The sequence below is a fragment of the Oryzias latipes genome, chromosome 13, assembly GCF_002234675.1.
Source record: "Oryzias latipes chromosome 13, ASM223467v1".
Lineage (NCBI taxonomy): Eukaryota > Metazoa > Chordata > Actinopteri > Beloniformes > Adrianichthyidae > Oryzias > Oryzias latipes.
The window spans coordinates 21912533-21938108 of NC_019871.2; the positions used below are offsets into that span (position 1 = coordinate 21912533).

Consider the following 25576-nt stretch of genomic DNA (forward strand, 5'->3'; position numbering starts at 1 on the left):
CAGAGGTGGACCTCTGAGATCCACCAGCAGGGGGCAGACTGGTTTTCTGCCACTGGAGCAGCGAAATGAAAAAACAAAACAAACAAAAAAACCGACAATTTCTGACTGAGGTTGCTGGTAACTAATGCTGCGTTCAGGTGCTGTTTAAACAAGGGATTTATAGTAACATACAGGAGAACACAAGCATTTGTATTCAGATGAACGTATAAATAAAAAAATATAAATAAGATTTTTTTTCACATCCATCTTATTTCTTTAGAGCACAATAATCTTTATTTTGAATGATTAGTATCATAGTTTTATCTCTGTTTACCCCAAAAAGCCACAGGTGAAATTGGTAATCGCTTCACTTTACGAGGATCCCCTGAAAGCATCACGGGGAAGTGCTGCTGCGTTTGCCGTCGCTGCGTCACCTGCCTGGTTTCTCCACCTCTCTGTCCTCCTCCCCTTCTGCTTCTTCCGTCGCTTCTGGGTGTATCTCCTCCTTCTCATCCTCTACCTGCAGCTCCTCAGCGATGGAGACCTTCGGTGCGTTTCTGTAAACTCGGAGAAACCTGCAGCAACAGAGAAGAGGAGGCGAAGAGAGCGCGCGGAGGAGGTGAAGATATGTATTGACTGAGGGTGCTTGCTTTATTTTGCACCACCTTTGCTTCAGTTGGAGCGCTCGACTGCGCGCACGCACGCACGCACGAACGCACGCACGTGTCTGCTTAGTTTGTGCAGGCTGGACTGCGGTGGCTGGAACTCCCTGAGCGCGGACACGCGCTTACAGACCATCACAAGACGCGCTGCGGCCCAAAAGAAGCCCCTCTTACGGAAATTCAATTTGACACCCGTCTCCCCCCTGAAGAGGAGGAGATACCCATCAGCAGGCTCGTGCGTTTTCTCCGCTTTTGGGAATCCTCTGCGCTCAGGAGCTGCTTCACCTCCCCTCTCCCTGTGCGTCATCCTCGCGGCTCCAACCCAAGCCATGTCCGTGACCATTCCGGACGATGCGGCGTTCGCCAAATTCAAGGCGGAGTGTTTGTGCGACGACGGCTGGAGTTTGACCTACAACCGGGGGGGCATCACGGTGCGGACCCAGGTTCTGGAGGAGGGCAAGTCAATCCACAGAGTCAAGGTGAGGCTGCTGAACCTAAGCGTCAGGTAGAAAACGGTGTGTCAGCATTGCGCTCAAGGCGGTTTGGATGAGAACGGTGTGCTTTGCATGATCCTAACGGCTGACATGCTTCACCAGCTGCTGCAGGTAGGGCTTTCTCCAAACAACACCATGAGATAAATCCGACTTTAGGAGAATAGAACACGTGCACGAAGAGGTGGACATCTGAGGCAAACCTATTCCTCAGGAGAAATGTCCTCTGCTAAGACTAAGTAAGCAAAAGGATGCCATATCGATGGAGCATCTCTGTTACCTTTCTAGTTTTACTGGCAGCTTTGCACCTGGAAGCTGGTGTGCAGCCAAAGAGTAGAGCAGGATGTGGGACAACAAGTGAACAACACACACTGTGTGTAAAGGTCCCAACTGGGATTCGAACCAGGGCCTTCTTGCTGTGAGGTGAGAGTGCTAACCACAGCCCCACAGTGCAGCCCCAAAGCGAACTGTACAGAGGCTAAGTTCTTAAAGTGTGATTGCAAGAAAAACTATTTCAGGAGCATCTTATTAGACACAGGAAGTATTTTATTTCGAAAGGAACTTGTATGTGCTGCTGTCAAAAATAAATATAACATTGTTACAATTCAATTATTGTAAATATTTAAAAGCTACATTTTTTAAATGAAAGGTTTAATGGCCACAAAAATATAAATACAGTGTATTTTTCTACACAATGACGTGGGACTCTGCAGCTTTCACTGGGTTTTGATCTGTAAGGAGCTGAACTGCATAGCTCTTTAAGCATTACAGGTTGTAGACCCCTGGACTAAACAGTAAAGGAACAAGAGCTATAAAATGTCCTAAAGACTTCTCAGTCAGTGTTTTATTACACCATAAATGGACCATCTAACAAGGGAGAAAAGCTTTTCAGGTTTTTTTGGTAAAGGAACAGCTTAAAACATCCAGGCTGACACAATATCTTTCCACTTTGCATACTAACTTGTAGTTGAGAACAATATGAATTATGGGTTACTGCCTCCCAGATGCAATAAATGAATCATTAGATGGTAACAACAAGACAGAAATGGAGGACACACCTCATAATTCATGGCTTTTGTTGCCCTAAACAGGAGAAATATCCAAAATTTTAGCCTTTGCTGAAAATGGTGGTTTTAAATGTTTCTGGTTTGTTGGTCATGTGACTGGCGTGTGAAAGTAAGGCGCTCTTATCTAGTTAAACAGAGGCTGGACATTTTTGTTTGAGCTGTATTTGTCTTTGGAAGTGATGTGGGGGTAAGATTAGAAGCTCATGTCTGCAGAAAACCCACAGACACAAACAGAAACACATGATTTCTTCTGTATTATTGGAAAAAAATACACCTTATGCTTCCCTGTGTGGTGTTTATAGTTTATAGATTTATGCACATTCAAAGTCACAATGTTGCAGAACTTCTTTTCCTGGTTGGAGCAGCAAAGACCTTTAGCCCTCCAAATACTCTTAGAAACTCTCAAACGATTTTAGGAAAGACATCCAGGCTCCGTTTGTGTTTACTTTGTGTTTTCATCTTGCTCGTGCTTCCCGGAGCGTTGGCTCAAGCCTCGCTGTGGCTGACAGTAATCGGGTTTCTGTGCCAGGTTTGGGCAGATCAGTAAATTCTCAGTCAGGATTCAGACGTGGCAGCAGCTTCAACATCCGTGTTTGAGGAGCGTGAGTAAGCAGCCATGTGCTCTTAGTCAAACAGACTGTGGCGTGCGTTTGTGTGTGCAGGGAGGTGTTTTCCTGTTGAGCAGAAGCCAACAAAACTTTTTTTTCTTTAGTCTGTGAGCCGTGTTACTTCACTGTGTGTACGATAGAGAAAAATCCAATCAAGACAGTTCCAATTAAATTTAAGGACGGCGTGTTGTGCTGCCAGAGCATAAGCAGGACAGATGTGCTCTGTGCAGGTGTGTGCGGAGGTGCTGCACTTCCATGCTTTTTTTTTCAGGACAGGTGGGTTTTTCTTCACATTACAAACCAGGAGCATGAGTGGAGCTTTTATAGCTGTCTATCCAAACATGATAGCTGTTATTTTTTCTCTTTCACACACAGACGTCTACATGGCGAACAATTACATTGACTGTAAAATATGAGCCTTTCTGCTGTTTGGTCCCTGTGTATGTGTGTCTGAAAAAAGGAAAAAGGACCCATCCTTGCTCATGCATGTCCACAGATTAATGAAGCCTCTGAACCTCTTTTTTTAAGCTCACAGTCTATTTGTTTACATCTTTTCAAAGAGAAATTAATCAAAAGCATATTGTGCAAAGCAGCAGGGAGGGAAATTATCATTAATGGGTGATCCATCTTCATCATCATCATCATAACCATTGGATCTTCCCTCTTTATCAATAAAATGGTTTCTGTGATGGCAGTAATCCCTCTCATCAAAGATCATCTCTAGTTTTTAGAACAAGAAAGATACATCTACATTTGGATTCTCAAAACCTTACAAACCATTTTTTAACAAATTATGGAGAATTTTCTAATTTCATCAAACTACAAAGCATCAATTACTCTATAAATATGTTTTATATCTGGAAAATAAGGAAAAAAGTTTCATGTGTGAGCTAAATTAGAATCATTGAATATTTTCAACTTAAACTTGTGCTGCATTAATAGTTTAAACTAGAAAAGTTCCTCTCTGATCATTTTATGGTATCTTGTAAAAGCATCAGTGCTGCACGGTGGCGCAGTGGTTAGCGCTCTTGCCTCACAGCAAGAAGGTCCCCAGTTCAAGTCCTGGCTGGGGGACCTGAACCAAAACACTAATGGGGGACCTTTCCCAAGTTTGCATGTTCTCCTCATGCATGCGTGGGTTATCTCCGGCTTCCTCCCATCATCCAAAAAAATGCTTCATAGGTTAATTGGCAACTCTAAATTGTCCATAGGTGTGAGAGTGAATGGGTGTGTCATTGTGGACATTCTACCCTGCAACAGACTGGCGACCTGTCAAAGCGTCCCCTGCCTATGCCCACAAGTGGGTGGGATAGGCTCCGGAAGCCCCGTGACCCCCAAAAGGGAGTAAACGGAATAGAAAACGAATGTGAAAGCATCCCCGCGTTTCCAGCAATCTTTTAATTATGTTTTTTAGCCAAAATAAAAAAAGACTTTTTTATGTAGAATAAGGCTGCCTCCCTTCCCCTCCTCGTTGCTGAGAGCTTTCTGTTCCGCTAGATTACAGCTCCTCACATCCGTACAGTTTTATGCCAGATTCCAGCTGAGATGAGAATAACTAAGACAAACATGGATCTATTTGTCTACAAGTGGATGAATCAGAATAGAGCGGGGCAGGGAGCTTGCAGGCCCACCCAGCGTATTTACTACGTCAAAAGCACCAGTATAATCTTTTTCAAATGCCATTTTTTAATCTCCTCCTGATTCACAACAATTTGAGATTAATTTTGTTAATATATGTCCTCCATAATCAGAAAAATGCCACAAGAACGGGTTAAAAATACAATTTTCGTTGGAGTGGGTCTTTAAAAGTCTGTCACACTTCTATTCATGTATAAAGCAAAGTGACACGTCCAGAGTGAATGATGACTGACAGGAAAACAGAGAATCTGAATGATAGTTCAATGGTTGTCGAGCCCCAAAGCACCAAGAAAAGCTCTCAAATCCTTCGAACATGTTTGAGATGATCCCCATGTAATCTATCAAACATTTACTTTACAAGATTCCAGATTCAGCGAAGTTCTTCACAAGTCAAAAAAACTAACAGGTCGACACATTTAGAAAACAAAAGTGCTAGAATGGCAGAACTGTAATACAACTGTTTAATCTGTGTGGCCTGTATACTTTTTGAGCACACCTTCAACTAGACTGTTTCTCAATTTTTAGGTACGTAAAAGGAGATTGTCAAAATGTAAAATGAGGGACTGATTCAATCTCACACACGGGATGATGATCATCAAGGCGATAACTAATGAAGGGCTTTTTACAGACTACTGGGATTCAAAGACTTAGGTTGTGTCTAAATTCCTCCACTACTTAGTGCACTAAACAAGGCATTTGCAGGCATCAGGGTGTTCGAATCTACAATTCCAAAATCCTGCAGTGCTCTGTAAATTTCCCAGAAGTCTCAACGAAAAACAGGTCAATGGGTGAGTATAATCTATAATGCATCAGTTTGAGGCGATTTGTTTATTTGAAAAGGATGTATTGAAATGTATTTTTTATATATTATCCAAGTGTTCATTAACACATAGAACACAGTGGATTCATAAATAGTCTTCATAAAATGTTCATATTTATTAGATTTTTCTTGGGAAATGCGTGACATCATTATTGGTGTTAAAGAAATTGTGAGCACGTGTCCAGATTGCAATAAAATCCGGGGCACTAGATAGTCCCGCTATATATAGGCTTTTAGGGGTTAGGGAGTACTACGTGAATCCGAACATAGTCTTATACTTTGGTCAAAAGCTGATTTTGTAAAGAAAAAAAATAAATTTCCGCACTAACACAACTTGAAGTTTTTACTTGTCTGACTGGTGGCCGGCTTTTGTTGTGATGAGCAGGACAGGAAATGAAACAAGCCTGTGTGGTTACTGCATTGAGACTTGACTTTAAAAATGTTTGGATTTCTGTGAAAGTCCTCAAAATGTAAAATAAAAAAATTAAAAAATAGCATTTGGTCAAATGATGCATAAGATTTTCTTTTTTAACTTTTCTGTCTGGTAAGAAGACAAATGTGGCCAAAAGTGACACCTCATTGCTTCACTGATCTTATTACCATGGTGAGGTATGGTGGTGGTAGTATCATCAGACTCCTTCTGTCCTCCAGTGAATTGTGTCTGGTTAAGACATTAATCATATTGCATGACAATGGCAGCAGCAATTCTTTGTTGTCATACTTCTCTTTTTTACAACTGCATTTTTGTCTAAATCTCGTGGTTACATAGAAAGAGGATGTGAAAATCCCAAAGACACATAGTGATGCTGTGGACAGACGGGGTTTTGCGCTCCTTTTGCAAAAGTTTTATAGAGGTACCGTTTCACATCATTCTTTGTCTCACATCACACACAGACTGAGGTCTGAGCCTCAACATGCAGAATTAAAATCAACCCAAACAGTGACACAACATAGGTTGAGTCACAGAGCTCCGTTTTGGAGTTTATCCGTACCAACTTGTTTCTGAGTCCCATTGTAAACAGATCCTCACAACTTGAGGAAGACCTGCCCTCACAAACAGGCTTCAGTGGTGGAATACTGTACATGCAAGTCTTTTTCCACAACTGTCTCTTTTAACTCCTTGACGTTAATATTTTCTACCATACAAGACTCAAAACCCATTTACTTTTTTTATAGAAGCTGACTGAAAGTACATTATATTAAACATTTATCAATGTTCCCTTCGTAATAAATTTTAAAAAAACTTGTAAGATATTTACATTTTTTGTTAAAAATCATAGTTGAGCTGATTTTGAAAAACCACACGCCAGAATTTCATGTTGCAAAACCAGTTTTTATCTTCTTTATTAGTATGAGAATGATGTTAAATCAGCTCTAATCAACCCACTCAAACCTAAGGCTGTAGTCACAACTGCCCATACAGTTGTCTATGGGTGAAAAATGGGTAAACCTATACGGGGCGCACAGGTGACCCCTAGGAAATATTAAGGTTCTAGACAATATGTTTGTCCACATATTTTTCTGTGGGCATGCTGTGGGCGACAGGTCAGTGCAAACACTAATACAACACGCAAGGGTAAGGAGGGGTGGAGTAGGTAAACACACGAGCCTCAAGGGAACTGCAAAATACACCTGCGCTCCCCTTAAGATGTGACTGCTCCACTCTACTACCCTCATACAACCCAAAAGCCTGCAGTACCTGTGCAGCTCAACACTCCATACAGGAACATGTGACTATGTCTACACTTTTCAAGTGAACATGGTTTGTGAGTTTAAGCCTCGCCCCCAAAAAAGTAGTTTGGGACCGTTGAAGCCAGAAACGATAAAGATTTTAAATATTTATTCAGCTTTATTCTGGATTTGGTGGTTTCACTCATAAAAATGAAAGTGCTGAAATTAAAAAAGGGAATATTATTGATTATTTACAGTTAAACAAGTCACCAATTCTATTTATATGGTGGCAGAGAACCGCCTTTTCAGCAAATAAAAAAAAAGCAACTGCAAACAAAAAAGGCAACTGTGCAAACAAAAAAAGTAACTGCAAACAAAAAAAGTAAATTTGCAAACAAAAAAAGTAACTGCAAACAAAAAAAGTAACTGCAAACAAAAAAAGTAAATTTGCAAACAAAAAAAGTAACTGTGCAAACAAAAAAAGAGATGCACTTCCATTGTGGATTCACTTTCGTTTTATCTTTTTTTGTTTGCAGCAACTTTCTTTTTTATAGTTGCTATTTGTTTGCAGTTGCTTTTTTTTTGCTGCACTTTTTGGCGGTTCTCGGCCACCGTATACTTATATGTAAAAATACAATAAATGTTTCTCCTTTGTTGTTTTTCCTTTGACTTTTATTCAAAATCAAACTTCAACAAAATGAGAAAAAAATGCCATCACTGATTACTAAAGAGCTTTATGTTTGAAGACTTCAAACTTTCACATTTTTCTTGGCAACAACATTTTATAAGAGACAATCAGCTTTAGACCATATTCGAGGTCATTTTCTTAAACACAGGTAAATCCTTTGGGGGATCAGGAGACTAAAGACGGCTCCAGCTGAGTCTAAAACCATGTGTCTCGTCTGGCATCACTCCTTGGATTTAAACCCAGAGGAGTCATTTATTTGTACCTGTGGGGAAATCGTTTTTTTGCAGTGAGTGCTGACAACCTGTTATTTGCAATTACAAGAAAATGCCTAAGGAAACAATTAAAAAAAATAAAATCAGATGTAAAAGAATAAACTAGTACAAAAAGTGGAGATAATGATGTGAGTGCAAACAGTACTGAGCCTTACTGATCTTATTTTTAGCAGCAGGAGCTGCTTTTTTCCACATCAGGGAACTAAGGGAGGAGAAGAAAGCTGGGGTTTGCTGCGCAAGGTGTTAGAGGAGTCATTTCTGACATTAATTATCCACTGTAAGTAGTTTGCAGGCATGGAGGGGGGCACAGCCGTGCTAACCAGACTCCTGGACTGAATCTGTAATCATTTTATGCGACAAGCTTCCTTCTTTAAAGACCTATTCAGGGGGCAAGGCTTATTACTCTGTGCCAACGGTCCCACCCACAACAGAGGTGACTTTCAAATGCTGCCGCTCTGCAGAAACCGTGTCCCTAAAAAACGAACACAAGTTTTTTTGATTTTGTTCACCATTATAAGACCATTGGGAAAGCTTTTCCTATGGATCAAAAGATGATTGGAGTGGGACTTTAAAGGATGTTCTGAACCCTGACATGATGTGGAGCTGCCAGCCTGACCTTTTGCAAACATGACTGTCCTTTAGATTCATTTTGGCTTGGAGTTACTCTCTTTTCCACCTCGTTGTCATTGAGTTTATTCTTCTTGGCAGTTGTAGCTGTAGTAACTGCTGGATTCCTGGAGTCCTCATCCCTTTGTGGTTCCTGCAGTTTCATATTTCCCTATATGTGTAAATGAGTTCATCACTACGCTTTTTGCAGAACACAGTGTTTGTACCATGGACATATAAATAGGAGCCAATGCTTTAGGTTTTCTGACTGAATGTAGGTGTCATCTCTTGGTGATGTGGAGCTTTTAAAACCTTTCTCCTCCTCATGGTTCACCTTTACATCATCTTTAATGTGAACGGACCGGCTCTGCTCTGAATGTGTCGCTTTTTTCTCAGTTTAGTAATGAAGATGCATGGCTGTTATGCATCACTGCCATGCATCTTTTAACACACCCTCCCTCACTCTCCCCATCACCAACAGCATCCATCCATTTAATGTCTAAACATTTTCCAGTTAGTTGCTGTATGCATTTGCTTGTGTAGATTTCTCTGCAGGATCCCTGTTTCAAATCCTTTCTAAGCAGATCTTGTTTCCTTTCCACCCCCTCAGTGTCGTATGGTGTGTGAGGACGTCCCAGCAGAGACGATGTACGATGTGCTCCATGACACCGAATACCGATGGAGATGGGACACAAATGTCATTGACACCTTCGACATTGGGAAGCTCACTGTCAATGCAGACGTTGGTTACTACTCATGTGTGTATATACATGTACTACATGTATGCTCTGACTAGAGCTTGTCTCAATATACATTTGACTCATTTGATGTTTGGCTTTAAAATGAAACATATAAAGCAGTTTCTTGACCGTCAGCATCTTCTCTGTCTGAAGGGAAGTGTCCGAGGCCTCTTCGGTACCGAGATGTGGTCACCCTCCGCTCCTGGCTGCCAATGGGGAATGATTACATCATTATGAACTACTCTGTTAAGCACTCGGTGAGTTCACCTGCACACAGACAGCCCCAAGTCTTCACATGCCTGTCTGTGGCCCCGCCCACTCACCCAAATTCAACTACCCGTATTTTCCGGACTATAAGTCGCTCCGGAGTATAAGTCGCACCAGCCCAAAAATGCATTATAAAGTAAAAAAACACAGATAAGTCGCACTGGACTATAAGTCGCATTTTGACGGGAAATTTATTTGACAAAATCTGAGACCAAGAACTAATAACTTGCACAACCTCATGTGACACAATCATAGCAGACTGTTTATCTCATAATTTCACAGTAATTCTTTCTCATACTTATTTATTTATTCCTTCCATGAAGCATCATTGGCCAACTAATACTCTGTTTTCATCCTGTATTTGTAGAATGTAGTCATTTTTATTGCATTTCTGAATCTATGAAATCATTGGAAAATAGAATATTATGTTGTTAGCCTTCAAGATCTTACTGTAAAAAAAGGTTTGCTGATTCTCTGAGTCACTTAACATACTCCTAATACTTAACATACTTCATACATCAAATTTAGCCAGGAACATCATCTCTGTTCCTCACAAATGAACATAACAGGAGGGTTAACAATGTATTCATTTCAATTTATTTCTAATATAAGTCGCTGCGGAGTATAAGTCGCACCCCTTGCCAAACTTTGAAAAAAAGGGCGACTTATAGTCCGGAAAATACGGTATTAACTGCGTTCAAAGGTGTGCAGGAATGCTAATGTGGCAGCAAAGCTCTTACAGGCCATTTAAAATTCCACTCATCTCATGCAGAAGCAGTCCATCTAAGAAGGAGAAAGCATTTGGCATCAGGCCACAGAGGAAGCACTATCCTCTGCTTAATGCTTTTATGGGACATGATCATCACACTGGGTGCAAGCGTCTCTTCACTTGATTTTTCACCTTCATTTACAGAGAATTCTATTTATTTGGATGTGAAAGACCAGTGAGACAAAGGTGGAGATAACAGATCACTGAATTCATTTATGTGGCCATTTGGAATGAGACCAAAACTTTTCTTTTTTTCTTTTTTGCAGTATTTATATTTAGTTCAGGACCTGAGTTTGTACTCCCACAACTCCTCCAAAGACGCCAAACTAGTGCCAGGATTTATCAAAGCAGAACCTGGCAACTTTCAGCAGAAAGTGTCTTTCCTTGGCCGGTCTAAGCCCCTTTCTGAGGGTCTGGCACACTTTTAAACACAAGTGGGATTTAATTTTTTCCTTTATTGGGTGGGAAAATATTTAAAATGAACACAAACATAAATCAAACTGCTTTTATTTATAGTTGTTTGTAGTATTTATTATCAATTGTCCTTTTTAAACCAAGCATGTGGGGTTTTCAAAATAGAAAGATGCTGAAGACTTTGCCTTTAACAAACCTGGATTAGTTTTCAACTGTATTATTTATTTCTGATGTTTTCCTCTGCGGTATGCCAATTTTTCTGTCTTCTCTTTTCTCTAACATCTCCTTTTAGTTGTACTAGCTTCTATAATGTGTACAGAAGGATAAGGCGTCTCATGTGACTGGTATTTGTAGACCTCCGCCTTCTGCATTCTTGCATCAATTAGTGCTTGTGAGCAGAATCCGGTCAGTCTGCGTGTTTTTCCAGAGTGTGACTGTGACTGCGACCCCTAAAAATCTATTACAGCTTGAAGTGGCGCTGCACTCATTTTCTGTCATGACTGTTCTCTGGTAAATGTCATTTAGATCTGATTCCCACTTTGCAGTTTAGTGTTAGCAAATGATCATCTGCACCAAATGTTTACCCAAATTCTCTTTCATCTTTTAACCCGTTAGAACCTGTTGTGACATCAGTGTAAGAGAAAAATATCAGAAATTGATTCTGTGGTCCACTTTGTTTGTGGTAAAATACATATAATATTATTTTTAAGAACAAATGGGTCTGGGCTCTTATGGGTTAAGAAAGCTGCATTTTTTGGCTCAGATCAGAGTTCAGGTGCTGATGACTTGATGGATGGATGGATGGATGGATGGATGGATGGATGGATGGATGGATGGATGGATGGATGGATGGATGGATGGATGGATGGATGGATGCATGGATGGATGCATGCATGCATGCATGGATGGATGGATGGATGCATGGATGGATGGATGGATGCATGGATGGATGCATGGATGACAAATGGATCGACAATAAATGGATGGATGAATGGATAGATGGATTAACAGATGAATGGATTGATGATAAATGGATGGAGGGACAAATGGTCATATGAACAGATGGATGGATTTATGGATGGATGGATGGATGGATGGATACTTTATTTTTCATTGTCACGTCCTAGGAAATTTCAAAAGTGCTCTTTGGCCACTACATCATTAATAGATATAAAACAATCTACAGTTTGTTGGTTTACAGCTAATAAATAAAAATATGTCATTTAGTCATTAAAACAAGAAATTACAACAAATTATTTTCAAGATTCAAAATGTTATGTTCACACATAAAAAAAATTGTTTTTTTACTCACCGTAGAATCCCAGAAATGTTTTATCTGCGGCTGATTTTGGCTGATGTGAGTGAATAAATGTGTTTCCACAGAAATACCCACCAAGAAAGGACATGGTGCGAGCCATTTCCATTCAGACTGGTTACATGATCCAGAGCCAGGGACCTAATCGATGCACCCTCGTTTACCTGGCCCAGGTGGACCCGCGAGGTGAATTATGCACAAACAAACACAGACCAACAGTATTTAGAAGTTAAATGACCAAAAAATGTTTTTAAGCTTAAAGTAAAACAGACTTAGGTTCTCTTTCGATCTAAGTCTGTGTTTTAGGATCAAAGCTAATAAAAATTATAATTACAATCATTGACTGTATAGGAGAATTGGACTAGGTGACTCCTCAATAGTGCAAGTTATTCAAGTTCTAAACTGACCAATCAGATGCCTCAATAAAAGTAGGTTGTCTCATGTTTAACGTTTGAAAAGGTTTGGCAGATTTTGTGTAGTGTGCTTTCAAGTGGTAGGGGTGTGAACTTCCAACAAACACACTCCTGATTGGAGAGAGTGGTTGCCATGGAAGCGTTAACTCCGACCGACTGACCAATCACTGCTTACTGACGTTATCTGGCTCCAATATGACTGCGTGTAAATCACAAAAAATAGCAGCTGACTGATTAACTTCACTTGTTTGTAGCTAGAAGTTAGCCATCTTCTATGAGTGAGGTCACACTCCCTCGCTCCACTTCTCAGATACAGTGTATGATTCAATTCAATTCAATTTTATTTGTATAGCCCAAAATCACAACAACAGTCGTCTCGATGGGCTTCGAACTAAAACATGAAATCAAAAGGATCACGAATACAAAGAGTTCAATAGAAAAATACTAAAATGAACTAACAAACTGACTAAGCTATACTGGCATCCCTGCCCTTAGACCCCCCTTCGCGGTAAGGAAAAACTCCCAAAAAAACCGGATTCCGGAAAAAACGAAGAAACCTCAGGGGTGCCCACATGAAGGAGGGATCCTCCCCCAGGACGGACAGGCGATTTACCAGAAATCTTAGAGAAGAATTAACTTATCTAAATCTACAACTACATATATAAAAGTCCAGCAGACGAGCTTCATCCAGCCGTGGTTATCGGGACAGTCAAAGGCGCGAGTCGAGCCGGAGACAGGAACCACAGCCAGGTGTAGGAGCAGGAGCAGAGACGAGGTACTCGGTCAGGTACAGAGCAGAGACGAGCCAGAGATGAGCCAGAGGCAGGATCCACAGCCAGGTGTAGGAGCAGGAGCAAAGGCGAGGTAAACGGTCAGGAACTGGAGCACGGATGAGCCAACTGGAGTCTGGAAGCACTCCCACTCCCCAGGAGGGGAGAGGAAAAGAGGGACAATACATGAATCGCACTGCACCAAACAGAGGCATGGAGAACTAAATGATAAATTATGATCAAGAATAGAGGAGAGGAAGGGTAGAAGTAAAAAAGGAAAGAGGACAGAACCCCAGTGCACCATAGTTACCCCAGCTTCAACTTCTAGCAGCCTTTTAAAAGAAATAGTTATTATTAAGTTTAATTTAAACAAACTAACATTAAGTTAAATAATCTCTGAATACTAACTAGTCTGACAATAAGCCTGTCCAAAGAGGAATGTTTTCAGTCTAGCTTTGAATGTAGAAACTGAGTCGGCCTCTCTTATATGAGCTGGGAGTTTATTCCATAAGACAGGGGCTTGGTGGCTAAACGCTCTACCTCCAACCGTACTTTTACTAATTCTAGGAACCACAAGCAGTCCTGCATTTTGCGAGCGAAGTGTTCTGATTGGTTGGTAAGGGACTATGAGGTCCTTAATATAGGACGGGGCCATTCCATGTAAGGCCTTATAGGTTAACAGGAGGATCTTGAACTTAATTCTAGAATCAACTGGGAGCCAATGGAGCGAAACTAACACAGGAGTGATGTGATCTCTTCTGCTGGTTCCAGCTAACAATCTAGCAGCTGCGTTCTGAACAAGCTTGAGACTTCTTAAGGAACTCTTAGGACACGCTGCTAACAAGGAGTTACAGTAATCCAGCCTCGACGTAACAAATGCATGGATGAGTTTTTCAGCATCACTCTTAGAAAGTATATTTCTGATCTTAGCAATATTCCGCAGGTGAAAAAAGGCAGTTCTACATGCCTGAGATATGTGAGCCTTAAATGATAAATCCTGGTCAAGTAAAACCCCAAGGTTTCTAACTGTGGAATTAGGGGCTATACTTATGCCATCCAGGGAGACTATCTGAGCAGACAGAGCATCTCTGAGGTTTTTAGGACCAAGTATAATGACCTCAGTTTTTTCTGGGTTCAAGAGGAGGTAATTAATTGCCATCCAGGTATTGATGTCACTGATGCAGGCGTTCAGTTTCTCTATCTGGTCATTCTGGTCAGGCTTCATGGATAAATACAACTGCGTATCGTCGGCATAACAATGAAAATTAATGCTGTGTTTCCTGATTATGTTTCCTAGGGGTAACATATAAAGCGTAAACAGGATCGGTCCCAAGACTGAGCCCTGTGGGACTCCATAGTTGACTCGAGTGCACTGAGAGGAATGGCCATTTACATTAACGAACTGATACCTATCAGACAGATAGGATTTAAACCACTGGAGAGCAGATCCTCTGATCCCTATGTCCTGCTCTAATCTATGGAGTAAAATACCGTGGTCGATAGTGTCAAAGGCAGCACTGAGGTCCAACAGGACCAGAATAGAAAGTAGATTATATGTAGATCATATACAATTATCATTGTATATGATTATAATACAATGTATATTGATTGATACAATGATTATAATACAATGTAAACATGTACTCAATACTTAATGTTTTTACAGAAAATATAACATCACCCATATGCCTAAGTAAAATATAAACACTTTACGAATAATATTTATGAATCCACTGTGTCGTGATGTTGAAAACTTAAATAATTTATGAAAAAAAATCTCCTTCCTATTTAAAATGACAAATCGTTCAAGTGCAAGGTATTGTGGTCTATATTCACCAATCTATTGACCATTGGTTTTTTACAGAAACATCTGGGAAATTTACAGGGAACTGGATTTTGGAAAATTTGGTCAATTTGGACACCCCGAAAAAAATGGCAAAAGCCCAATATAGTGCACTACGTAATGAGAAGAGAAGGAATTTGAACACCACCTGAGATTGGAAAAGGTTTTAGGAACCAAAATGTAGCTAAATGGGGAAAAAGTAGAGGTTCACTTACCCACCGTCCTGATGTTTATTTCGTCCCTTGTTTTATTACTGAAGAACCCCGGCTCTTAAATGTGAAAATGAGTCGTCATAGCAACCATTCGAAGGACAGTCTATAACACCATCTCACCTCTCTTTTGGCAGGTTCCTTTTACTTCTTCATTCTGTCAGTTCCTTTCAAAGGCCCCTCTTAGCTGCAGCTTTTTGTGCACATTTGCCGACTGAACCAACACTTACTGCAGTTACCGAGCCTCGTGTTAATTTTGTTGGTGTGACTTGCGGCAAAACATGTTTGAAACCGAGTCCATGCTTTGCTCCTTTCCGTCTGATTCTCTATCAGTTTAACTGTGTTTTTGTTTCACTCTGCTCACATTTCAGGTTCATTACCTAAGTGGGTTGTCAACAAGTCTTCCCAGCTCCTTGCTCCTCGTGTAAGTCACGGCACAATTACAGGATTCTATGCAATCTTCTAGTTCTGATGTCTTTCGGGGTTCTAGCTTCTCTTGGGATTTTATTTCTGCATGTCATCATTTCCCCCATCATTTATCCTTTTCTTTAGGTTCTTCAGATTTGCATTCATTTTGCTTCCATACATTTTTATCAGTTTGCTGAATTTGCTTATGATGAAGTTGCATGTCTGCTGCTGAATTTTCCTCTTTTGTTTCCTTAGGTGTTGAAGAAAATCCACAAGGCAAGTTTGAAGTACTCAGATTGGAAGAAGAAACATAACCCGTGCTTCAAGCCCTGGCTCTTCCCAGAGCAGAATACATTACCCAGCATCCCCCTCTCAGAGCTGAGCATCCAGCGTGCAGAGAGCCTGGAGAAAATAGACGAGAGCGACGTGATCGAGCAGCTGGAGAAAGAGGACAGCGACTAATGCATGCACACACATGCGCACCCACACACATATGCATATGCACACACACTTATGCACATGCTCAAACACACTGCACATACACACACACACAAAATTGCACTCACATATTTACACACACGGATATGCACATGCACGAACAGATCTATGTACACACTCAGACACACACCCATGCACACACCTATGTACACAAACACACACATTCAGACACAAAATGCAGGGAATCAGAAATGCCTGACAAACATTCACGACTTCAAAATCTCATTCTATTAAAGTTTATTGTGGATCTGCATACATGACTCCATACATGTTGTACATACAACACATGTATGCACGTTTGTCTGCACAGAGACAAACTCTTCTTGTTTTTCCAGCCGGGTTCCACAGACATGCTGCACTGCACATCCGCCGTGCCCCCTCCCCACAAATGACAACACTTTCCATCAATTCACTTCCATCTGTCAATTTCCTGTTTTAACTTGAGACCTGGTAAAGAAAAACAAACCAATTCCAGTAAAATCTGTGTTTTCTAAACTGAGCGTGGGCATTTTAGCATTAAAATGAATTTTCAGGTATTACACTTGACTCAAAAGAAAAGATCTCCCTTTTTTCCTTTTAACTTGTCTCTCTGACCTCCTGTTCACATGTTCAGCTCTTGCTGGCTGAACATGTGAAGACACAGGAAACAGGTTCATCAGAGCTCTGCGGCGTCCTTGTCCCTCTGCTTGTGTTTTGTCTCCATCACATTTTGTAAAGATGTTTGCAGAAGGCAGCTTGAAACACCAATCTTCATTCCTTTCTTACACACAGACGTATGTACTGTCTACTCCTCAATTTGAGATTTATGAATGTATGTAGGCTTTAAAAATTAAATACAGATTCCTACGGAGGTTTTCACATTTCTGTGGTGCCTGGAGTCTTTATTTCTGCATGAATGGGTTTTACTTGTGTCTGGTTGGGTTGTAACTTACAGTCATTTTACAGTTTTGCAGTAGTTTGAAGATTAATCTGCTCCTGTTCATTCTCATTTTTTAGGTTATGTACGCTCATCATGTCAGGTTTTATAACTGTCATAACAGTTGGCAAGGGTCATGACCTGCAACTGCAGCGGATGAGCTGCTTCTCGTTGGAAGGAGACACATCTGTGTGTTCGTTTGACTGAATGCGTCCACACTTGTGGCATATGTGTGTGCAGTGGCCTAGTATTAGGAATCCCCCAATCTGTTGCCATGGCAACTCTGAGATCCACTTCAGCACCAAAGAGCAAAGACAGGATGAACAGGGAGCTCACGCATGGCGGCGGAGGAAGTGACTTATCACGGGGCATGCAACCAATCCCAACCGAGCTGCCATTGCAGGACGTGAACAACCACCACACATTATGACATCGGAACGCCAAGCAGCCCACCGGCTGCGTGTGAAAGGTGTGAAAAGTAATATGTGAGTGACAGACTGACATGACTTCATTAAGAGGAACCAAGCATGTCATGTCAATTTTGCATTTCTGTGCCTGTTCCTGTTGGCAGCATCTGCATGATAAAAAAGAAATGAAGTGCATGTGAGAGACGCAGAGGGAAACCATGCAGAAAATGCTCTCATCCCTGCTGCCTCCCGCAGCTTCACTGACCGTGTTCCTCTGTTCATCCATCCTCAGACTTAATGAGGCCCCTCGCCCTGTTATCATAACTGTGTGTGTGTGTGGGGGGGGGGGAGTACAAGTGCTCGACTGTGAACTCCGCATCCCAGTGGCGCCCCTGTGCCGTCTTCCAACCGCCTCCACAGCAGGAGGAGACATGGAAGCGGCGTGATGGCCAGGAACCCTTGGGGATTGTGTGTGTGTGACTGCATGTGTCATGCCGCCGCCCCCACAGCAACCCACCCCACAGGGACTGACGGTATCATGATGACTCATCACTGCCCCACCTCCACATCTCCTCTCCCACTCCCTTCTCTTGTGTGCTCCCCTCAATCATCTTCTTAGCGCTTTGTCTTCCCGGCCTCCTTAATTTTCCACCTCTTCCTTTTTCTGCTTCCATTCCTGATAAAAGGGACTAAATTCTGATTTCTTTCTTTTTAGCCCCCCCATTTATGTTTTGGGCTTTTGTCAGTTATGTCCTGCAAACCACCAAATACTTTATTTCACAAGTTTGTCTTTTTCTATTGTGTTTTTTTCAGCTTCTTGTTCCTTTTATTGCTTTACTGTGCCTCTAATCACATTTCACCACCTGCTTCTCATCCCTCCTCCTTCCATCTTGAATAATTATTTTCACCCTGAGTCCCAAAAAAAAAACAAAAAAACAACACAGGACAATTACCTATTACTCAGAAAATCATTTCACTTATGAATCCAGTGGAAGACATAAAAAAGCAATTGCATGAAAGTGAACCAAAGATGAGCAGGTCCTGAAACAATAGGTAAACTTTTAGTTGTGTTCTTGTTTGATGCAAATTAGAAAAAAATTATTCTTGCGGAACTATAAAGGGAAAATGAAATTAGATTTTCAAAGTGCTATGAAATTTTTACATTTGGTACAAAGTTCATGTAAAATCAATTAATAAATACTGTTGCTCTATGGTTTTGGAGACCCTCCACAAAACTTCTGACCACACAGGGGAATGTAATTTTGATAAATTCACTCTTTGGCTTGTCTAATCTTTTTCCTGGATATTCTAAAATTGAACGTTGATCCTTTAAAACTTTCATTTTAACTTTAATTTAGTAGAAATATATAAGACACACATGAATAGGCTTTTTATTTTTTATATAAAATTTATATGTAAATGTAAAATGTATATAATATTCCAAACAGTATTTTAGTGGGAAGGTATCGTCCTCTTGTGGATATAGTGGGACACTGCATGTGCCAAGCCAGCACCTGCAGCAACATCCACTAAAATTAATTTATGCTCATTTCTATCAAGTCAAATAATACCCCAAGCTGTAATCTAGGAAGTTAGAAGGCATACATTTAATTTTGCATGAGACTTGTTAAGTATTTAAACGTTAAAAATCCAGAAATTCCAGTATTTACTTACTTTATATAAGATTAGTACAGGAAGGGCATCCGGCGTAAAACATTGCCAAGTTAACCATGCGACACATCCTCGAAAGAGTGGTTGTTTCGCTGTGGCGACCCCTGATGGGAAAAGCCGAAAGGGAAAGAAGATATAAGATTAGTACAGTAGATAATAAAAACACAAATAATATTGCATTTAATTTACAATATTCCAAATAGACAGACAAATCTGTTCAACAATGAACCATTATGTGTATCAAACTACAGATTTGTTTACATGTTAATATAGAAATGAGTACCTAAATAAATAAATTCCAGCATTAGCAACAAGCCTAACATTATTACTTTGGTGTTGACAATCAAAGCACTTAACACCTTCTTCTTTCAGTCTTAATCTATTAATAAACAATCACCAGTGAACAAATCACATCAGCATAATTTTAGCCAGACTAAAAACTGTATATGATGCTTGAATGCGCATAGAATCGTAATTATTAGGGCTTCTTTTAAAGACAATGTTACAAAGTAATCAAAAATGTCAAACTATCTGATCCAGACAGTCTGAACTGATTTTGACGAAGTAACGTTTATGTTTACATAAATTGGACCCCCGGATGAATAATGGTGACAGAAAGACCGATGTAGTGGATATGCCAAGTTCTGGGAACATCCGGAAAAGTTAACATGAGAAGCCAGAGGACACGGAAACCCAGATTCTGCTTTCTGTGTATTTTTAAGTCACATTAAGAGTTTACGAACTTTTTTCTCTCGATCAAGTTCGTTTTAATTAGTGAATATCAAGTAGAATCGACGGGCAAAACTCAAAAGCGACGCATCTGTATGGTTGTTGGTACCCTTATTGTGAAAGCCGAAAGCGGAAGCAGACGCGGTAGGCTTTTTAGGGCTTCGTCGTGGATTCCCTCAGTTAGTCTGCGACGCTGCCGTGAGAAATATGTTAGTTTGGAGACGCAGCCGTGTTTGGTGAACGAACGTCGAGAGGAAATCCCGCATTGTCCATCATTCGGGCTGTGAAAAAGGTAAGAAATTCACGCTTTGTCAGGATTTTTTCTTTCACGAAAAACTTTTTTTTTTTGCGCCTCAGAAAGAGGTTTATAGAAGATGGAGTTAGAGTTGAACTGCAGTGACACCGCTGGAGTTCAAAGGGATAAAAAACATGTCGAGGTTACTTCCAGGCAGTGACAGTTATCCTGACCCGCAGGACCGGGAGTGGACAGAGAGAAACCTAGCTTAAATTTTAGAGGCACAAAAACCGTAACGCCGGTGTGAAGAGATTTCAGGGTCATTTATGCCTCAAGGCTAACGAAAATAAACTAATAATCCCTTACGGAATTCGTGATTTAGTACTTATCGGGGCGTTTGCCTGTTTCTTTTTTTTCGTCTCCAAAAATATGTGTGAACTACAGTAAATGATCTTCTGATAAAGGAGTTTCCTCATTCTGATTCCTGAAAATGAACGACAGCAGTTGTGACAGATGCTTTGAATTTGTCAGAAGCCCTGTGACTTTACACATGCAACCATGATGTAGCAACATCCGCAGATGCTCCTGCAGCCGCATGCTCCTGCAGCCGCATGCTCCTGCAGCCGCATGCTCCTGCAGCCGCATGCTCCTGCAGCCACATGCTCCTGCAGCTGCTGCACTGGATGAAAACACAGTCCATACATGAGAGAAAAAGATGATAACCTCAGACTATCACAAGGAAACAGCTTTATTATTAATATCATTATTAGTTTCTTTTGCTAAATTAGTCCCAGAATACTAGACCTAAAGTTGTCTGTGTTTGGATTTTAATCAGCTTGTTTCCTCAGATTTAAAATGCAATTTAGGGTAAATGTTTTTAGCATCTACTGAACCATACAAATGATTGTAATTGGCTTTGGTCAAACTACATTTTGAGCAAGACCTAGGTCTCCATGTATTCCTGCTCTAATTATAATATTTCTTGCAATTATCAACAAGGATTGTGCATCCTTGCAAAAACTAGGCATGGGGTGAGGGAGAAACCTCATGGTAACTCCCTTATCTTCGAAGGCTTACATGCCAAGAGCCATGTGACAGCATCAGGATGTGTTTATGACTTTGCAGATGCTATCTTCTCTTCCTTTTCCTCACTTTGTCAGTCTTATGCTTGGTTTGTTGTTGTTGACCAACATAGAGGCTTAGTCCTAAGCATTTTAGTACCATATTTTTATTGTTTGTCGTTTCCCTACCTTCTTTATTTGTATAAATATTCTCATTTGCCTTTTGGCTCATACACCTGTTACTGAATTGACTCTTTGATGAGGTGAGAGGATATTTTGCTATTCGGGGTGGAAGCTCTAATTCAACAATTTCCTCCGCTAAACAACAAGCCGGTCCGTGAAGCGATAACTGCAGCCTGTGATAAAAATGTTGTCAAACCAACCCAAGGTTAAAAAATTCATCTTCAAGGTTGTATTTTTTTCACACGGGAAAGGAACAGCCCACCTTCTGACTAATTTGTGTTTCTTGTGAGAAGTAGAGCAGCTTGTTATACAGGAACTGTTTTTTTCTGGTAAGATGAGGCCAACGGGGAAGGAATCTAACAAATGGATTAATGTTGAGACACGCCAAAAAACAAACTGGTTTTAATAGTTTACTTTCATAAGTTCTGTCTTCCCAAAGACTCAGTTTTAGCGGAACTAGTTTTTACCAAGGCCTGTGTTGTCCTTGTGTGACTCGTGTCAGCAGGCCAAATTTGTCCTTTCAAAAATTGGCGACGCTCAAGCTTTCGACCTTGTAACAATGCCAACAGGTTGCTCAAGGCCTCAAAGCTGTATGGGATTAGGGTAAAGTGAAGTTTTTGTAATTATTGAGTGGAATTGGTTTTATTGTAAAGTTCTTGATAAAAGTTGTTGACTACAAGACATTGTTCTGCTGCAAAGCTGCACTTGCAGGATTGAATCACTGTTCAGTTCTAATTGAAAGTGGGCTGAAAGCAGCAGTGTTTCTGATAGGGGGTGTATGACTCATCTCCTCTTTACTTGTGTGTCTGGAGTTTGATGCATTTCGGTCGAGGACAATATCTTAGTTCATCACAACAGAAGCGCAATTTGGCTAATGCCAAATGCTCACGGTTTGACAGGCTGCAGAAATTTAGCATTTTAGCACATCAAGAGACTTCTGCTTCTTTGCCTTTTTAAATGCTTCTTTTAGAGTTCACCTCACCAAATCCTCTGCCTCCATCCCATATTCTACTCTGCTTCCACCTCACTCACACCAACCACCCTCACTGCATCCATGAACCTCCTCTTTGGTCTTCCTCTAGGTCTCTTTCCTGCGAAGTCCAACCTTAGCCTCCTTTTTACCAACATCCTCACCTATCCCTCCTCTCAATCTCAACTGCTTCTCTGCATTTATCAAAACATCTACCATGAGCTGTTCTTCTGGTGGATTCATTCCCGATCCTATCCATCCTCATCACTCTCAAATTAACGCTCAGCATCTTCATCTCTGCTTCCTCCAGTTTTGCCTCTTGTCTCTTTCTCAGAGTCTCAATCTCTAAACTACCATCAATCACATCAGAAGTCTTCAAACAGGAATTCACATCAGGGTTTTGGGATTTTACCAAAACAAAATGTCTACCCGGGCAGCTGTGTTGCAGTGGGAGCACGGTCGACCTCGCAGGTTCGGTTCACGCCCTGCCTGCCCATGTGTCGAAGCGTCCTTGTGCAAGACACTGAGCCCCACATTGCTCCTGGTGGTTATAGGTTGGCACCAGTGTTCGACAGAAGAGGTTCAATCAGTGTGTGAACTTTTGAATGCATGGTAGAATGGGACTGTGACTATACAGCGCTTTGGGCCTTCTAAGTAGGTAGTAAAGCAGCATACAAGTAAACACCAATTACCTTTTTTATACCATTTTGGAAATAGAATCACATACTATTTATGTCACAGTCACAATTGTTTAAGTTGCAAAGGCTCTTTTTTTTTAATTTTTAATTTTGTACAAAAAAAACCCAGAATGGAAAAAACAAACACAATTTAGTTCTAAATCTAAAGGAAAATTTCGATCGAAGATCAGAATAAGTTACAGAAATGACTTTTTTTTTTAAGTACGAGGAAAGCCCAAATTTCTATAAGCACTGTGAGCAAAAACACAAGATGGTAAGGTTAGTATGAAAAAATGATTAAAAACAAAAAAAAAAGGTGGCCAGACAATGCAATCCTATGTCCTATTGGTTTGTATCAAGGGTAAACATATGCCTTGTTGCTGGTTTTAGGACTACAGTGACTGGAGCCAGGTAAATTTCACAGATTACCACGTTATACCTTTTAACTTAAACAAAAGTGTAGAATAGAAATCAACATCCTAGTTGCTCCAACATGTATTTTCTTCATTTTACCTCATTGTTTTAAAAATAAATGTACTGGAGGTCATTTTTTATGAACCTGGCAGTTTTATTATCTTATATAAGATTTACTTGTTCTAAAATGTAAACATAGACTTTTGTTTTACAAGTCCTACTTCAATAATTTTTTGATCTATTGTAAAAATGTTCCCAGTAGGGTTGTGCCGATGGACAATACCATCGTCCATCGTGATGGCTGACTGACATCACGATGGAGAGACACCATCGTGATCGGCCACGCCCCCGTGACGCTGCGAGTCAACACCATAAACCGCGATTACATGTGCAAAATATCTTGATCGGATCAATGGCCGGATTAGAATTAAACCGTTTACATGGGCTCAGAAAAACCTTTTCCGATTATAACAAACGTTCACATGGGTCACACTTTCGGTCGGAATAAATCATTCGCACATGTGCAGTAGTGTTTGAAATACCGGAAGAGGAAATTAGTTCTGCCGAACGGCAACATACATAGATATCTGGCAGCTCCGTAATATACAAGATGATCTCCTAAACGTGCTTTTATTATTGTTCTGGTTATTATGAAGCGCCTGTTCGCTCATCATTTTAATTTTAATCTGTGTGGTGAGTGCTTTTCTGTTGAAGAACGGAGCCAGAAGAAGCCAGGGGTTAGGAGAGGCTAACACGGGTCGCTCGGTCCACTGGTCCACTTGACTAATCAAGTGCAGGAGCGGACTACTTCTTTTCTATTTTGTTTGTCATTTTTTTGTCAAAGTCACTTCCCTCAGTTTAAACTGGATCATCGCAGATGATAATTAGTTGGGAAATAAAATAAATAAAGTAATAAAGTAAAATAACGAATAATAATTATCAATAACGGAAAATACCCCCCCCCCGACGATTTCATCGTCCATCCCCATGGTTTACTGCAAACATTGTCAACTGCCAATTTAAGGGACATCGCCCAACCCTAGTTCCCAGTGTTGTTTTAATTATGAATACCCCGCTTCCAGGTGCGTCCCAACAGGTATCACTCTTTTTTATCCCACTTTTATTTTGAAAGACTGTGGTTAGATGACGGCACATCCAGCCAGACTGACCACAGAGCTACTAAAACTGCCTTTAATTGTTTTAAGATAAATGAAGAGAATTACAGAAACTTAGATCAGATTGTCCTCTGATCACGTGAAATCTATTTCACCTCCTGCTGCTTGTTTTTGTCCAGATGATGAAGCAAAAGTTTGTTCCAAACAAACAAAGTTTACAAGTAGCTTGTAGCTAGGCAAGACAGACAACGAACTGTTTAAAAGTGAAGGCAACATTGCTGTTGGGGGTAAAATTTGATGAAGCTACTGGCTTGTCCAGCATAGAGCCATTTGAAGGATCTTTTCTACCGTCTTGCTGTTATGATAAATTGTGGAATAACATATGTCCACATATATTCCATGTTTCTGTTGCTTCTGGTTACATCTGGGGTTTAGCTCAGTAACGTAAAACATTCAGACAATGTGACCGAAATTCCCCTTTTAGCTGTCCATAATCACTGTCCTTGATCCTTTTTTAATGGACACCCTGCAGCCAATCGCAATTGAGTATTCACCCAGACCATGGTATAAAAAATGGTTTGATAACTAAACTGTTTTGTTTGTTCAAACTTCAGTATTCTTTTCACCTAACAATTAACAAAAGGTAAACAGAACGCAGTTGTGGCTAATTTTTCACAGGTACAACCAACATTCTCACCTGTGCTGCTTAGCAATGTTCATTCTCTTTTTTAAACAAAGATTTATTAGCAAGAAGAAACTTAACAACAACAAATAAACTAGCATAAAAATCTTTACTGATTGGGCAAAGTTTGTCTTTTTGTATCAGCGTTGAATCTCTTTGTTCATTGTTTGCATGATATGTGGTTTAGCATATAATTGAAATGGACTGGAGATTTGTTCCTAAAATTAAGCTAAATGTTATGAACAGAAAAGCATGGAAATGTAGGAAGGTAATCCTATTGTATGAAAGGGATGTTTTTGGAAACCGATTTCTCAAGTTCTTTGCATTTTTTCTGCTGGAGATGGTAAATGATCCACAGATGTTTCTGT

The 25576-nt window shown here is 40.5% G+C and overlaps 2 protein-coding genes across 3 annotated transcripts in view; both read left to right on the forward strand.

Moving 5' to 3' along the window:
- Positions 1-385: 385 nt before the first annotated feature.
- On the forward strand, positions 386-17011 carry stard10 (StAR related lipid transfer domain containing 10). Its single transcript, XM_020708390.2, has 7 exons — positions 386-598; positions 715-1120; positions 9113-9260; positions 9396-9499; positions 12076-12193; positions 15614-15666; positions 15906-17011. Exons 2-7 carry the CDS (start codon positions 971-973, stop codon positions 16110-16112), a joined length of 780 nt encoding a protein of 259 aa, XP_020564049.1. The 5' UTR covers positions 386-598; positions 715-970; the 3' UTR covers positions 16113-17011.
- A 3022-nt stretch (positions 17012-20033) lies between these two features.
- Positions 20034-25576, forward strand: part of arap1 (ArfGAP with RhoGAP domain, ankyrin repeat and PH domain 1) — a 62796-nt gene continuing 57253 nt past the window's right edge. For both annotated transcript variants that reach the window (XM_004075811.4, XM_020708392.2), the window contains exon 1: positions 20034-20163. The gene's annotated coding sequence lies outside the window, so the exon portion shown is untranslated. The remainder of the gene's footprint in view (positions 20164-25576) is intronic.